Source organism: Equus caballus, chromosome 10 (genome assembly GCF_041296265.1).
Source record: "Equus caballus isolate H_3958 breed thoroughbred chromosome 10, TB-T2T, whole genome shotgun sequence".
NCBI classification, from domain to species: Eukaryota; Metazoa; Chordata; class Mammalia; order Perissodactyla; family Equidae; genus Equus; species Equus caballus.
The window spans coordinates 86,118,125-86,135,228 of NC_091693.1; the positions used below are offsets into that span (position 1 = coordinate 86,118,125).

Genomic DNA, 17,104 nt, shown 5'->3' on the forward strand with positions numbered 1-17,104 from the left:
TGTCAACCTTGTGTTGAGCCGGTTTCAATTCAATTGTTGAATAGCCATATACCACTACTAATAAACCTCAGACCCTTCCTCACAACATACTTAAAATTAATATGACATGAATCATAAAAATAAACATTAGAAGTAAAATTATAAAAATTCTAGAAGGAACAGGGAAGAAAATAGTTGTGACATCGTGTAGGCAAAATTTCTTAGACAAGAAACAAAGGCACTAACTGTAAAAACATGATAAGTTGAACTTCATCAAAATTATAACCTCCTATCTTCAAAAAACACTCTCAAGAAAATGAAAAGTTGAACTTCATGATATGTAATTAAAAAGGACTTGTAGCCAGTCAACTCAGTAACAAGAAAACAATTAAAAATGGGCAAAAATGTTAATAGACCCATTCAACAAACTGGATACAGTATTAGCCAGTAATAACATGAACAGATTCTCAACATCACCATTCATTAAATGAAAAACATGAGATACCACTACACACCAACTAGCATGGTTAAACTAAAAGAAATGACAGCAGCCAGTGTGGAAGAGGACTTGAAGCCATTGGAACCCTCACAGATCACTGGTGGGAGTACAAAATGGTGTATTTACTTTAGAACACAGTTTGTAGTTGGCTTGTATGGTTAAACATACACTTCCCATGTGGTCCAGCAATTCTTCTTGTTTGGCTTGTTAGTGCCCTTGAGTGGATTCCAACTCCTGCCATCTCTGTGGACAGGAAAACGGAGCCCTGATGAGTTTTTGTTCCATCCTCTCACTGTCCAGCGCTCTATCAGTACTCCAGTGTTTTTCCATTTCCAAAATGGGTGGCCGAGTCTGGAAGTTCTGCTGAAAGCACAGTGACCATGGCAGCTATATGTTGCTGTGATGCTGAAAGCTGCACACAGCTGCCAGTGTAACCACGGACAGATGGATGGTGTGGATCCCTGATGGGAACATGAACCTGGGCCATGGTGTTGAGAGCACTGGATCTTAACCACTAGCACCAGGGCTCCAGCAACTCTACTCTTAGGTATTTACCTAAAAGAAGTGAAAACACATATCTATGCAAAGAACTGTATATGAATGCTCATAGCAACACTACTACTAACAGCCTCAAAATGAACACAGTCCAAACGTCTATCAACAGGCATATGAATAAAGTAATTGTGGTGTATTCATACAATGGACTGCTATTTAGCAATAACAGGAATGAATTGCTAATATATTCAAATACGGGTGAAACTCACAGACATTGATCTGAGTGAAAGAAGCTGGACACTGGAGAGCACATACCGTGTGATTCTTTTCACATGTCGTTTCTAGACCAGGGAAGCCCATCTGCAGCCACAGAAGGGAGATCAGTGGTTGCCTCGGGTAGGAGAAGGGAGATGTGGGGAGAGATGGCTAGTACTTCTGTGTAAAGGGCACCAGGAAGACTGTTGGGTGTTGGAAATATCTACATCTTGTCTGCGGTGGTGGTGACGGGGGTGGATACACTGATCACAAGTGATCAGCCTGTCACTTTAAAAGTGTGAACTTTTCAAATATAAATTACACCTCAATATCAAAAAGCTGATTTTTAAATATGACCAGAAGTCATTCATCAGAAAAATCTTTTTCAAAGTCTGAGCTGAGTTCAGTTCGAGAGCTTTAAGAGGAAGGGAAATTTGCCAATGATTAAACAGTCTATAACACAGAAATCTCCACATTCCAAAGATCCTTCCTTTGTATTGCTTCTTTAACATCTTCCCCACAGTTCCCACTCAGAAACAAACCAAAAAACAAAAAACCTTAGCAGGAACTACCTTTTATTTGTACTTAACATTTCCTTTGTTTTCCATGAGGAAAACATCTTGCACTCACTTCACCCACGTTTCCTAATCAGAATTATTAAAACTAAATCTGAAACGTTCAAGATTTACTTTACTTTACTTTACTGAAAGAGTTTTAGTGAGATCAAACAGGAATCGTAAATAAATAGTTCTTACAAAAAAATGAAAATGCAATCTCTGATAATTAGTAAGAATAAACAATGTGGCTTTAGAATTCTGGACAAAGGTCTTACAGACAGGCTTGATTTCCATTTCTATTGCATAAAAAGGTCAAATGTTGTCAAAAAATTAGAAGGGTATAAACTTATTTTTAGCATAAACATAATCATTATTTCAAAGTTTCTTTCTTTCACAACTTGCACTATGGGGATTCAGTCTTAAGCGCTTTGCGTATGTGGAATTATTTAGCTAATTTCCTGAGGGTACAGAGTGTTTTCTTCACTCTGATAAATTAGGAAAAGAGCGCTAATAAATTGTGGCACTCAAGCATTCATCGCATAACAGCTCCTTAAAGACAAGCGCTTCTCAGATGTGAAGAACTAGGTAATGTGAAGGAAGATATGTTTTTTAACTTAAATAAATAGCATTTTATGTAATGATGCAATTTAACTGCTTATTCATCCGGAAGTGAATTATTTCGTGAGATGAGGATATGAATCACTTTCTAAACAAGAAAATAAGGATTTGCACTTACAAAAGAAATAGGGACAGAACGTATTGGCAGCTAGTGACAAATTGTATATATCTTTTTCTTTTAAGGACTTTGAAAGCCTGAATGACAGCGTTGGCCCTAGAGGATGACAGCTTCTCCAGGTATCAGAACAGAGACTCCCGAGCAGGGAGTGGCCTCTCCTGCGGCTGCGCAGCTCTGCTACGAGAACCTGAATGGATCCTGCATCAGGACCCCCTACTCCCCAGGCCCCCGCCTGGCTCTGTACGCAGTCTTCGGCTTCGGAGCTGTGCTGGCTGTATTCGGAAACCTCCTGGTGATGATTTCCATCCTTCACTTCAAGCAGCTGCACTCTCCAGCCAACTTTCTCCTCGCCTCTCTGGCCTGCGCTGACTTCCTGGTGGGGGTCACTGTGATGCCCTTCAGTATGGTCAGGTCCGTGGAGAGCTGCTGGTACTTTGGGCGGACTTACTGTACGTTGCACTCTTGTTTCGAAGGGTCATTCTGTTATGCCTCCATCTACCACTTGTGTTTTATTTCTCTCGATAGATACATTGCGGTCACGGACCCTCTGGTCTATCCAACCAGGTTCACTGCCTCTGTCTCTGGCATGTGCATTGCCTTCTCCTGGCTCCTGTCTGTTATTTTTTCTTCTTCCCTTCTTGGCACAGGTGCAAATGAAGCTGGGCTGGAGGAGCTAGTCAGTGCTCTCACCTGTGTGGGAGGCTGTCAGATTGCAGTGAATCAAAACTGGGTACTGGTCAATTTTCTATTATTTTTGATTCCCACTCTGGTGATGATAATGCTTTACTCCAAGATTTTCCTCATCGCTAAACAACAGGCTAGAAAGATTGAAAGTCTGAGCAACAAGACTTCGGGATCATCAGACAGCTACAGAGACAGAGTGGCCAAGAGGGAGAGAAAAGCAGCAAAGACCCTGGGATTCGCCGTGACAGCGTTTCTGATCTCATGGCTGCCCTACTTCATTGACTCGGTCATCGATGCCTTCCTAGGTTTCATCACGCCCACGTATATGTATGAGATACTGGTTTGGGTTGCTTACTATAACTCAGCAATGAACCCCTTGATTTATGCTTTCTTTTATCCTTGGTTTCGAAAAGCTATCAAACTCATTGTCACTGGCAAAGTCTTGAGAGAGAATTCCTCAACAATAAATGTGTTTTCTGAGTAGGTTCTGCTTTTATATTGGGAAAATTGAAAATAAATTCACGTTGGATGCATAATGGGGAGAAAAAAATGTGCAAATTCTTTTATGTAAAATAATTGAATTATGCTTCAACTCCTAGCCAAATGTTTAAACCAGGTTCAAAGTTCTTTGCTAAATGTAATATCAGAATCTGACTGTAATGGATACAGCACCACCTTGGAGCCAGAAACAACTGGACTGCAATACCAACTCTGGTATTTCACACTGTGATCTTGGGCTGCTTAATTCTCTGATCCTCAGTGGATTTCTTGGTTAATAACACCTCCCTTGCAGTGTTCTTGAGAAGTTTAAAAGAATACATATAAAGGATCTAGTTGATTTTTCTCTAAACCCTGCCTTTTATTACTTTATACTAGTTTAATCCCTGGCCATATGTTCTCTCCATTCCTTTATAATATTTTTCTGTTAAAATGTAAATGCAGCTAAGAGATACTTAGAGAGGTGGTGGCTCCTGGCTCAGCAAGGGCAAAGGAGGGAGTCTGCACCGTCTGAGCTTCAGATTTCCAAGTGCAAAAACGTGATGTCAGAGTCAGGGAAAATCAGTCAAGAGATAGATTTGTTAACTACATTATCAATTCAATTATTTACAAGGGGAAAGAGAATTGGTGTCATAAATAAGACTACTCATTCATTCAGTCTGTGCGCTTCTTCCTGGCGAGTAAGGCTGCTCATAAAGTGACATTAGAGTTCAGTTAGCATGTTTAAAGCAAGGGCTTTAAGATGTCATTCATTGTTGTACTTTATCTTAAGTTAACTTATAATTGACTCACTTAAATTGTGCATTGTTCCAAAAATTATTTACAAGAGCTTTCAATGATACACTTGAAAGCCTAAATGAAAAATGTTTTCATGTGAAAGGGGTGATTGGGCATGTGTGTATGGTGACGGAGGGTAGTTAGTCTTTGGCTGGTGAACATGATGTAGTCTACACAGAAATCGAAATATAATGATGCACGCTCGAAATTTATATAATGTTACAAACCAGTGTTACCTCAGTGGAAACAAATGTGTTGAGAACCAGCCCTAATTGCCTAGTGGTTGAAGTTCAGCTCCCTCAACACTTTGGAGGCCTGGGTTTGTTTCCTGGTCACAGAATCGCACCACCTGTCTGTCACTTGCCATGCTGTGGTGGTGGCTCACATAGAAGAACTAGAAGGATTTGCAACTAGATATACAACCATGTACTGGGGATTTGGGGAGAAAACAAAGAAGAGAGGAAGACTGCCAACAGACCTTAGCTCAGAGCAAATCTTCCCCTGCAAAAAAGGGAAAGTGTTCAAACAAATAAACTAAAATGAAGGGCTTAAAATGATGACAAGACAAAGGCTGGACAGTGCATTTCCTTATGACCCACAAACTAGGTTCCAAAGCAAAAAAGGGAAACTGAATTAGTTATACAATTCACATTGAAGAAACCCAGCCCATCATTTCAGAGAGCTGTTCTTGGTGCTAAGACTGGTGGATGCTGTTTGTCCCAAGAACAATGTAAATAAATTACTTGATTCTATTCTAGCTTCAGTTTTGTCACAATCAGACATTAAGATTTTAAAATCAGATTATCATATTTTGGTGCAAAAGTTAATAGGTATCAAAAAAATGTTCCTATTTTTCTCTAATTTCTAGCTTGGTGTAAATCAGCATTCTGTATTAGACATCATTTCTGACTATTGTCATACAAATGCTTCGAACTGGTAAACCTGTCCTGAGAGAGTGTATTATTTCTGGTCACGCTGTTTTTGTGAGGAACTCTCATGTCTTTATTTGATGATTAAAGATGATGCAGATGATTAAGATGGACTAGACTGCTTAGTATCAGTTTCCCACACTTCTTCTGTTCTAACACTAAATATCATCAATTCATTTTGATTCTAGTGGTTTCAGTATAGTGACTTTTTTCTAATCGTGTTCCACAAGCTATAGAATAAACATATTGTCTCATTTTAAAGATAAAGAAGCTAAGACCAAAGTGTTTAAGTAATCTTGTGAATATCACAAAGCTTCTGGATTCACGTAAGTACTTCTAACATCTAGTTCAATACATTGACACTTGTCTTTCCTTTTTTTTTTAGCAGCCTTTCAAATACTTTAGACAAATCATCTACTTTTGCCACTTCCTTTCCTAGATCAACGTACCATTCTATCTATTTTTATAAATGCTTGAAAACTTTCATTATGAAGACGCAGTCTCCTGCCCTCATTATTCTCTTCTGTGAATACGCTGTTTGTGTGGGGACCAGTCTGCAGCCTTTGCTTCAGTGAACATTTATTGAGTTCTTCTGGTATGCAATACATGAGATTTGGAACAGGATAAAACAATAAAAACAACATAAACCTAATAAAGTTTTATCTAAGTTACAGAAAACTCAAGTTGTTAAAGCCGTTTGAAACACAAGATGTTTGTGCAAATTATTTTAAAGGAAAAGTTCAATCATCATAAAGAAAAGTATAAACAAAGTTCTTTAGGGAGATGGGGACATTAGAGGGAGTAATTGAATGCTCTGATATAACATTTTAATCTGTAGCTTTCCCCTCCTTCATATTTCTTCATTATTAAAATACTATTTGGTTGTACTAGATTTTTTCACCCTAAGCCTGAAAGGAGGGTCATTCGGATAACTGCGCCTTAACTACTAAGCGGGATTGGTTTGCATGGCAGACAAAATCATGATTTTGTTTTCAGCTGTTAATTCACTTGGTTCCTTTGCGCCTTTTCTCCACACAAATCACTTCCTCTCTCTTAAGCACTGTTGAGATTAGAAGTTTCACTGAACTTTTTTCCATGGATATTGTTAGTCCATCGTTATGAATAACAATATGATTATGTTTGCAAATTTTATGCACCTGCAGTGTATAAACATGCATGTATAAGCTCGTGTATTTAACATGACTTCATAAGGTTTCCTTTTAGTTTTCCATATACAACGATTAAAACAGTAGAGTCTGTAGATGAATTTCTGTGTATCCTCCTTTCTTAGGAACTCCTATGATCACTGAGTCTATGACATTACTTTCTGTTTTCTAATGATCTGTTGTGAATATTTGTTTCTCCAATAAAACTGTGCTACTCGAAAGAATGTCCCTTCTTGGTCATCTTTACACCTCCAGCTGGACCTTACACAGGACGAGGAAATAATGGATAATCAATAAGTGTTTACTGAATAAATAGAGTGTATTCCTTTAAATATAGAAATATGTGAATGTTTATATAAAATGTGCATGGTCATGTTAAGAAAATAATAGGCAGGATTTCTCTCAAGCTGTATTTGTAAGGACAGCTCTCACATATTTATGATATTTATCAACTAGCTTTGAAGGATTTTATAGAACTTCAATTATATTTAGAGGTTCAACTACATATAATTAGAATTCTGGTTCAAAAAAATCCCTCAAAACTTCAAAGCATTTCTCCACTGCCTTCTAGGACAAGTGTACTGGTAAGAAGCATGATGCCAGCACGATGTTCTTTCCTTTCTCTTGAGCTATCTACCTCCCTCTGGCCATTCTTCTAGGAACTTTGAAGATTTTCTTTTTATCCTTATCTGAATTTGTTTCCTGTATGTCTTTCATTTGTCCTCTTTGCACTTGGTAGACACTTTGAATTTGAAGCCTCAGATCTTTAACCCAGAAGAAACTTTCTCTACAATTACTTTTGATATTTTCTTCCTTTCACGCTTTCTGATTGCTCTCTCTGGGACTGAGAATTTCTCCCAGGCTCTATTGAAAAGAACAGTGCTTAGCTCTCTAGTATCCTTCTATTGTGGGTATTTTGGGGTGTGCTTTTCTCTACTCTAGTTTTTCAATCAATTGGATCCCATCTGATCTTTATCATTCAGATGGACTTTTTGGGGCATTTCAATGAGATTTCAGGAATAAGGTATGTTAAACTATGTGCTCTGTGATCTTGAAAGGGCTGGTCTTCATTCAGTTGGAATGTAACATTTCAACCATTCCAATTGCGAAAATGTTGAAATGTTTAGATACTGGTAGGTAAATACTATTGCCCTGAGTCCCCATGCGACCCCTTGCTACCTCCCCCCGCATCCTCCTCCCAAACTCCAGGGCTCCTCCTGATCCAGCAACTGAAGGATCAACGCGAGGCCAAGGAGGGCATCTCTGGGGCCTGCTCTGCCTCTCAGAATAGCATCCTTTCTGACTGGTCATTGGCCACATCTTGCCATACGGTTTTTAGTGTTTTGAAATATCAACCCTGAATATTGACCCAGAAACCAAGTGGTCACATTTTGAAGAGCACCTCATCAACCACAAAGTTATTTATGATCATGAAAGCTTAAATAGGGAAAATTTAAGAACGTATTCAAAATTATGAATTGATTGTTTAATTATTATTTACTTTCTAAGAAATGAACGAGAGCTCTTAAAATATATGATAGGATGTTGGAAGTATTCTTTATTCAGGAAAAGCATGAAGAAATGGGACTCCATCCATTTTCTTCATCCTCCGCTCTAGTCTGATTGGGAAGCATGGCTCATCAAATATGTCTCTAGATATGGGACAGTCTGCTTTTGGTGCTGTACAAACACAATGGTTTCACTAATTTCTCTACTCGTACAGGCACACCTGCTCTGTGGACTCTCCCTTCCCAATCTTTAGGAACGCTGTTGGCAGGTCTCATTGCCTTCTGCCCAACTTCCAAGATTTAAAATCCCAAATGAAAGTCCATTCTAATTCAGATTAAAACTTTAAAATCACAACCAGTTTAGCACTCTCCTCTTTCCTGCCCGAGTCAGTGCAATCCAGGCCTAGGTCTTTGGAACCTGGAGCAGGAGGGATGTAAGTCTATTTTTTAACTCTTCCTTACACCCTCCTTTCCTCCTTGTGGACCCACCCAGCATCCAGGGTGGAGCAGGAATGGAATAAGGAGAAGAGTAATAATGGAGGAAAAGTCTTTCTTCTGCCTGGTAGCGTCCTAGTCCTGATGGACAATGCCTGGAATGTGGCAGGCGTCCAAAGGTAGGCTCTGGGATGAGGTACATGTGTGACTCCTTTTGGGGGAAGTCTGTCCACTGTCCAGATCCCTGATGTGGGTGAGCCACTCCAGTAGGCCTCTTCCAACTCCTCCTCAGAGTCTGTCCATGACGGGAAATATCATAGGCTTTTACTTCTAAGTTCCCTTTGCCCAGGGGACTACTCCACTGAGGAAGATACTGGCAAGAGGATTCAAGCTTGATTCCCATTTAGATCTGCTTATTCAGTTGACTTGCTGACCTGCCCTGTGTCATGTTGAGCAGAGGAAAGTGGAATAGGAGAGAAATGGCTGGGAGAAAAAATGGTCTGGCAGGGAGACAAGCCTATGCTGTCACTGATTCAGGTGGCAAAGATGTGTGAGTTTCACATAGGCTAGAGGACGCGTGGAAACTGGTCAGGCTCAGTCCTTGTTGCAGGTCTTTCAGTTCAGACAAGTTGTGACACATCCACCAGGACTTGAGGGGGATGTTGGAGAGGTCAAACCAGCACTGATCACAAGCATCAGGCTCTTGGGGTTGGGAATGGCTCCTGCAGGGAAGCCTGAAGAACCCGGATGGGTACCGCCGGAGACAGACGTTATTGGGATGCTCATTACACAGAGGCCATGACCACCAAGCAAAGGTTACACGGAGACCAAATTTCGTATAAAATTATTTTGCTCCTTTTCTTCTACTCTATCCTTCTCCCTCTGGGATAGAATAGGAATGAGGGTTAGACAAAGAATGAAAAACCAGACAGGCCCCTTCCCTAAAACCAGGTTTTTTAAGCTTAGACCCGGTGAGCACAGGGATACTCAATGAGATACAGATGGAAGTTTTAAGCTGGAGTAGACCGAGATGGAAATTGTAAACACTCAGAGTAACTAGACAGATGTGAGATCTACCTGCGATCTAACAAAGGGAAGAAGAAGGAAGATTTCCTAGAGCAAGTTTAGAGGCTGTGATCGCAGAAAACATCATTTCGTGTTGTTTCTCACCAGAAAGAGTTCCATAAGCAGTAAACACACATATCTAAGAAATATTTACTATACACAAGTGAATTATGTGATAAATCAAGACAAGAACTGATACAGTGTACAGAGTCCATTGACCTCCCCAGCTTCCAAGGACACTGTGCCTGGGCCCTACACAGAGAAATGTGTCTGGGCTTGGGGTCAAAAATGGCCACTTTGGCCCTGACTCTAAGGCACAAGTTACAAAGAAGATGTCCTGCGTCATGTTCCTTGTCTGGGTTGGCCACCCTGATGGGCACCTGACTGGACTTTAGAAACATCCCATCCATGGGAACAAAAAAGATAGAAGCACCCCATCCGTGGGAACAAGAAGAAATAACTCAAAGTATCCAAATGTCAGAAACCCTGAGTCAGAACCTAGAGAAACCTTAGGATAAAAGGGAGTCACAAGCATAGAACAATTGGGAGTCTCGCTGAGGAAAGGATGCTTTGCCTCAGACCCGGATAATCGGCACTCCCACCCGCTGTACAAACTATTGGGACTTCCCCGGCTGATTGTGGTGTGGGTGTTGTAAGTACCAATTTCTTGTTCCCCTTTATCATTGCTCCACATTCTGTTTCCCCTTATCAATAAACTTTGATTGCTTAAATAACCAAGTAGCCTTGAAGTTACTTGTCACTCCTTGCCCTTTGTGGCTGCGGGCAGCATACAGTTATGCAATATCTTGAATTGCTTATACTGCTAACTAGGTATATTGATAGTGTGTTATCAGCCAACCACCGTTCAGTGACAGTTGAGCACTTTGACCCTGCTTTGTGTTCTTTACCTTTAGCCTCTAATCCAGGAAGACAAGAGTACAAAACATTTCTCTCCCCTTTCTCTCATTAACAAACTTCTGAGTTTGGGCAGTGGAGAGACCTCAGAGAATCATTAACACATCTTTCTCCCAACTCCAACATAGTGAAGAATGTCTCACACTCTCAGTCACTGGGGACATGGTTTGTTTAATTAACTTTTATTTTAGGAATATCTGTGAAGATCAGAACCTGTAAACTGATTGTCAAGTGCGGACATGAGACTGAAAACTTTAGATGATGCAAGACAGTCAAAGTTTGCCTCCAGATCCTGCCCTAGGTGTTAGAGTCCTAACCCCTGAGAAACGGGATTGCTGCCTAATCTTCACCTTTATCTGATGCAGGTGCGTTTACTCAGCATGGTCTAATGAGCACAACAGGAAGATCACGCACATGCAGGAAGTTTAGAGTCCTTAGGAGGAGCCTCCGATTTACGCGGCATCTCAGCACGGGGCTGGCTGCTCTCCATAGCCCATCCCCCAATATGAAAGTTCAAAATGACCTAGATTCTGCTAATAACTTTCAATGATGTAGCAAAAAAGAAAGCGGAAAAGTGCAGGACAACCCTTTTTTTTTTCTTCATAGACATTTCATGTCTCTTTCTCCGTGTGGTTGATTTCTTGGATGTCTGCTTACATCGGATCACGTCAGGACTATTATCACTCAGTATTACGTCGCTGTGCTTAATGCTTGGAGTTGACCAGATGCTGCCCTGTTTGTTTCGAGGGGTTTAATAAGGGCTTAGCTGCTAAAATACCATCTTTGTGATTAAAATACTGGTGGGTTACCACAGTGGGTCCTAGGAACTTGGGTTTCAGAAATAATAAAATTGGTTAAAACAACTTGGGAAAACAACAGATAATTACTAACTATTAACTTTGCCAACTAGGTACATGATAAAGAGCAGCAACAGCAGCATGACAACTTTAGGTACTTTGCCATAATTTCAGAAAAGCAAAGTACATTTTAATATCAAATGTATAGCAAAGACATCATTAAAACATAAAGGACAGTCCTGTAAATTGAATAACCTTCCCATCATGAGACGTTTGTCCCACTGTGCTTATTTCTTTCATTTTCCTCTGATCCATGAGAACTTCGCCCAGTCCAGCACCGATTCCTAGACTGGCACTTGGACACAACTGGGTTAGGATCCAAGACAACACTAAAGTGCATAAACACTGAGAAATGACTTTAGAAACATGTTTCCTTCTGTGTAGCTTCCATACCTGGACTCCTGGCCTTCACCTGAGAACTCTGCCTTCCAGCAGGCAGATGAGGAGGTGGGCCTCCTCCTGTGCCTCCTTGTTGTGTTACAGCATCTCCCTCCATCCTCCCTAAAACCCCCAGTGCCATCAGGTTGTACCACCTCTGCCCCTCTTCAGGACTGCCAATCACTGACCTGGGGTCCTCCCTCCCCCTTCACTTTAACTTGAATACCCAGCACTCTGCCACTGTCTCCAGTTCTACTCTCAATAGACACAAAACGCAAAACATAACACTTGCTATAAAATGTGCTTTAGAAATATTAACTCCAATAGTCATCATAACAACCCCATGAACAAGGAACTATTGTTATCCTGACTTCATGGCTGAGAATCCTGAGGCCTCAGGATAAGAGATTGGGCAGAGCTGGGTTCAAACCTAGGCAGACTGGGTCCAGAGTCCATGTTCTTGACCCTGTGCTGAGCTGCCTCTCGGTTCCTGGAAATCCTCTTCTTCATGCTTATCACCTCTGCCCACCTCAGTCTCTCACTCACGTAGTCATAACCAGGACTTGTAATTTACAGGCCACAACCTCTTCTCTGAAATCCTTGGGACTTCCAAAAATCAGAATGTTTTTATTTGGAAAGGCACATCCATTAGCTATTTTGAATATAGCAGTGAAGTAGGTGAATAAATTTCTAACCTAGGTGATTTATAATTAAGTAGCCTGAATGTGGCAAATTATTAAACAAACATGGCAGTAAATAGATAAGGTTATTATGACACTCAGTGCTTAACCAGTGCATTTGGGATACAGACTTGAATTTCTGTGCCCAAAAACTGATGATGCAAACTCTGGTCTTGGTGACCACCTGCTGATCTTCACAAAGGAGCTCACGTTCCTCTCTCTATTAGGTTCAATGGTAACTCTCCTCTCCTCACCCCATTCCCCCACCCCCCCCCAGCAAAAGAAAGATACGTCCACCTCCTAACCCCTAGACCGAGACCTTCTTTGGGAAGAGAGTCTTTACAGATATAATTAAGTTGAGGTTCTTGAGATAAGATTACCCTCTGTTGCCTGGATGGGCCCTAAATCCAAGGCCAGTATCTGATGAAGTTCCATTTGTTTATTTTTTTCTTTTCTTTCTCTTGGAGTAGACATGGTATTCGAAAAGATCCTTCTAAGAACAAAGTCAAAGAGTGCACTGCCTGTATCTTCTTCAAGCAGTTGCATGGTTTCACATCTGAGCTTTAGTTCTTTAATAGATTTTGAGTTAACTTTTGTGTATAGTGAAAGATAATGGTCTACTTTCACTCTTCTGCATTTGACTGTCTAGTTTTCCCAGTACCGTTTATTGACAAGACTTTCCTTTCTTCATTATATGCTCTTGGTTCCTTTGTCGAACACTAGCTGTCCGTAGATGTGTGGTAATATTTCTGGGCTTTCAATTCTGTTCGACTTTCTGTGTGTCTGTTGTTGTGCCAGTACCATACTGTTTTGATTACTGTAGCTTTGCAGTATATTTTGAAGTCAGCAATTGTGATGCCTCCAACTTGTTCTTTTTTCTCAGGATTGCTTTAGCTGTTCAGGATCTTTTGTTGCCCCATATGAATTTTAGGATTCTTTGTTCTATTTCCATGAAGAATGTCATTGGGATTCTGATTGGGATTGCATTGGATCTGTAGATTGCTTTAGGAAGTATGGTCATTTTCACTATGTTTTTTCTTCCAATCCATGAGCACGGAATCTCTTGCCCTCAGGCCTGAGGGGCAGTCTTTTTACAATGTTGTAGTTAGGAGTTTTATTTCTCCTTCTCATTCCTCCATTGGGATTAGTCTTTGAAACTACTAGGTACATCTTATTTTCAATTCCCTTCCTATTTCCTACTTTTCTATGAAATATTTTGCTTCATTGTGTCTATTTTTTTGTTGGGTCTGAGTAGCTGAATCCTTAGTTGTGCAAACAAATTCTTATTAGTGGCTGTTTCTTTCTCTACCTCTAATTAATTAAACTCTTTCTGATTAATACATCAGCTCCTCAGTCTGACAGGTCACAAAGCATTGATTAGATGGCTGATTTTTTTCCCTGAGGATGCAGTCTAATTACTTGAATCAATTGGGGAGGCCCTCTGGTCTCTTGGTTCCATTTTGGATTGTTGGGTCCATCTCATGTTGCTGTAGGGGTGGGGCTGGGCACCCTAGACTCCTTCCTTAATGATTGTCCTCTCTCAAGCCAAGGCTCAAAGCTCATCACTCTCAGCTTGTTTCGATTCTGTTGATTTCAGTTGCACTTTCTACACTTGTCACAAATGGGGCCCTGAAAGTTGTGGGGGACAGGTGAAAAGGAGAAACAATATGTATCCTGACTGAATATCCTGAGAATTAGCTCAGACAGAATAACTGAACGTTACAGCTGGTAGAAACTGGAAGATATCGAGCTCTTTGTTTATAAACTAATTTATGGAGGTGGAGGGTTCTGTCCATGTTCTTCCTGGAACAAGCTCCAGGCCTCCCCCCACCCCCCATCCCGCCACTTCCAGACCACAGCAAGGCTCTCATCTCTCTCTCTCTTTTGGGGGTACACTATTTCTACTGAGTTAAGTTTCCCTCTGCTAGGAAAGGTCTGAACACCCCATCGATTGTTCCACTCCTTTTCTATTTCCTTCTTCCTAGTGTATATTACCTGAAAATTCTTCAAATATTGAAACAGCATTTTTGCATTACCCCATTTGTAGGAACCACTCTGTCTACACTTGCTTCTCTCGGAGCTTACTGCGTCATCACTGGCTATTGTCACTCACCTTTATCATCCTTCTCACAATTTGTATTCATAGATCCATGTCTCTGTTTACTTGTTAAGGTTTCTTTCCCTCTTGAGACCGCAGGCTTCATGAGGAAAGACATCACATTGTTTTGTTCATTACTATGTAGCCAGCTCCTGGCATTCAATAAAAATGTATTGAATGGATGAATTAATGAATATATCTCAGAAAAATGGAGGGAGGTATAAAGTTATTTCTTTCCCCAAAACGGCTGTATCATGTGATACTCTTTTATTGCCAGGAACAATGGTTTTCACTGAGACAGGCCATTGAAGACCTTTGCCCCTCAGAGGACATTTGGCAATGTCTGGAGACACTTTGGTTTTTACATTGGGGGGATTTTACTGGAATCTACTGGCATCTAGTAGCAGGGGTGTGGTTAAAACACCCTTCAATGTACAGGACAGATCCCCACATCAAAGAGTTATCTGAACTCAGATGCCAATAATGATGACGTTGAGAAAGCCGGGCCTCAACCTTTGCCTGGGTGAGCAATTGACATTATTCTACAAAATCAGACTCTCAGAAAATATTAGGAATAATCTGAAAGATCATTGGGTTAAGAGTGTTAACTTTCTTAGTAGACCATTCCCTTACACCATGCACAAAAATCAACTCAAAATGGATTAAAGACTTGAATGTAAGACCCGAAACCATGAGACTTCTACAAGAAAACATAGGCAGTACGCTCTATGACATTGGTCTGAGCAGCATATTTTCAAGTCCCATGTCTGATCGGGCAAGGGAAACAAAAGAAAAAATGAACAAATGGGACTACATCAAACTAAAAAGTTTCTGCACAACAAAGGAAACCATCAACAAAACGAAAAGACAACCTAACAACTGGGAGAAGATATTTGCAAACCACATATCAGATAAGAACTCATACAGCTCAACAACAAAAAAACCCAACAATCCAATTAGAAAATGGGCAAAAGATCTGAACAGAGATTTCTCCAAAGAAGAAATACAGATGGCCAACAGGCACATGAAAAGATGCTCAACATCATTAGCTATCAGGGAAATGCAAATCAAAACTACAATGAGGTATCATCTCACTCTGGTCAGAATGGCTATAATTAACAAGACAGGAAACAACAAATGTTGGAGAGGATGTGGAGAGGTGGGAACCCTCGTACACTGCTGGTGGGAGTGCAAACTGGTGCAGCCACTATGGAAAGCAGTATGGAGTATCCTCAGAAAATTAAGGATAGATCTACCATATGATCCAGATATTCCACTGCTGGGTATTTATCCAAAGAACTTGAAAACACAAAGGCATAAAGATACTTGCACCCCTATGTTCATTGCGGCATTATACACAATAGCCAAGACTTGGAAGCAACCTAGGTGCCCATCAAGGGACGAATGGATAAAGAAGATATGGTATTTATACACGATGGAATACTACTCAGCCATAAGAAATGACGAAATCCAGCCATTTGTGACAACATGGATGGACCTTGAGGGTATTATGCTGAGTGAAATAAGTCAGAGGGAGAAAGTCAAATACCATATGATCTCACTCATAAGTAGAAGATAAAAACGACAAAAGAAACCCACATAGCATTGGAGATTGGACTGGTGGTTACCGTTGGGGAAGGCGGGAGGGGGGAGGGCAAACGGGGTGATTAGGGTCACATGTGAGGGGATGCACTATAATTAGTGTTTGGATGGTGAACATGATGTAATGTATCCAGAATTTGAAATATGATGTACATCCAAAAAAAATAAAAATTAAAAAAAAAAGAGTGTTAACTTTCTTGATTAGGAATCAGATGGCCAGATGGATTAGTAATAATACCTATGGCACTTTATAACTTGAAAAGTGAGTTCACGAATATCGATAAGGTCCCGGCCCTGCAGTGGCAAGAGTCTTGAGCCCTTCTTTGAGGAAGCTGGGTAATGCTTTCCCTTGCTCTGCAGTGTGCCAACATTCCAGAGATGGGAAATTACCAAAAAATGTGTTCCCAGTTTCCAGTTTTCTGCTCAACATTTCTTATTTGACTTCTTTTAGCATTGGGAACAGAAAGTTCTATCACCTGGAACCACAAAGGTACAGTCAGAGGGGTCACTGTCCTTTTCTCATGTGGATGGAGAGAGCTTGCAGATGTGCTCTGAGCAACAAGGTCTGGAAAGGAGAATGGATCTGCTTCCTCCAGCACTGACAGTGGTGGTGCCTCAGACACGCTGGTGTGTCTGCATACCATGCCGTTTTTCAACTCTTTTGTGTAATGTAATTCCTCAATCTCAAGTTGTCCTCAATGTGTGCTTACATTTCTGCTTGTTGGTGGCCAGTGCAGATGCAAAAATGATTCTTAACAGGAGAGAAAAACCAAGTATTGACTCTCAATGCTTGTACCTAACTGTATCTCTGTAACCAAAATCCAGTAAGGTGGATTGAAAAAAGGGGAAAACTTCAAGTCTGCACACTAAGAAAAGAGAACTCATTGGCCCCAAAAAAGATAATGGCTCAGCTAATGTCATATAAAGACATGTTTTGTAGAATAACTTTCTTAATAATCACTATTGAAAATAATCTTCCAAGTTCACACCT

General features: G+C 40.6%; 1 protein-coding gene across 1 annotated transcript; it reads left to right on the forward strand.

The window, feature by feature from the left end:
- The first annotated feature begins 2,624 nt into the window (after positions 1 to 2,624).
- On the forward strand, positions 2,625 to 3,689 carry LOC100073113 (trace amine-associated receptor 7a-like). Its single transcript, XM_001503357.1, has one exon. The coding sequence runs from the start codon at positions 2,625 to 2,627 to the stop codon at positions 3,687 to 3,689; it is 1,065 nt and encodes a 354-aa protein (XP_001503407.1).
- Positions 3,690 to 17,104: the final 13,415 nt, after the last annotated feature.

Coding starts and splice junctions, on each gene's coding strand:
- LOC100073113 (XM_001503357.1), top strand. CDS start 2,625: ATGACAGCTTCTCCAGGTATCAGAACAGAGACTCCCGAGCAGGGAGTG.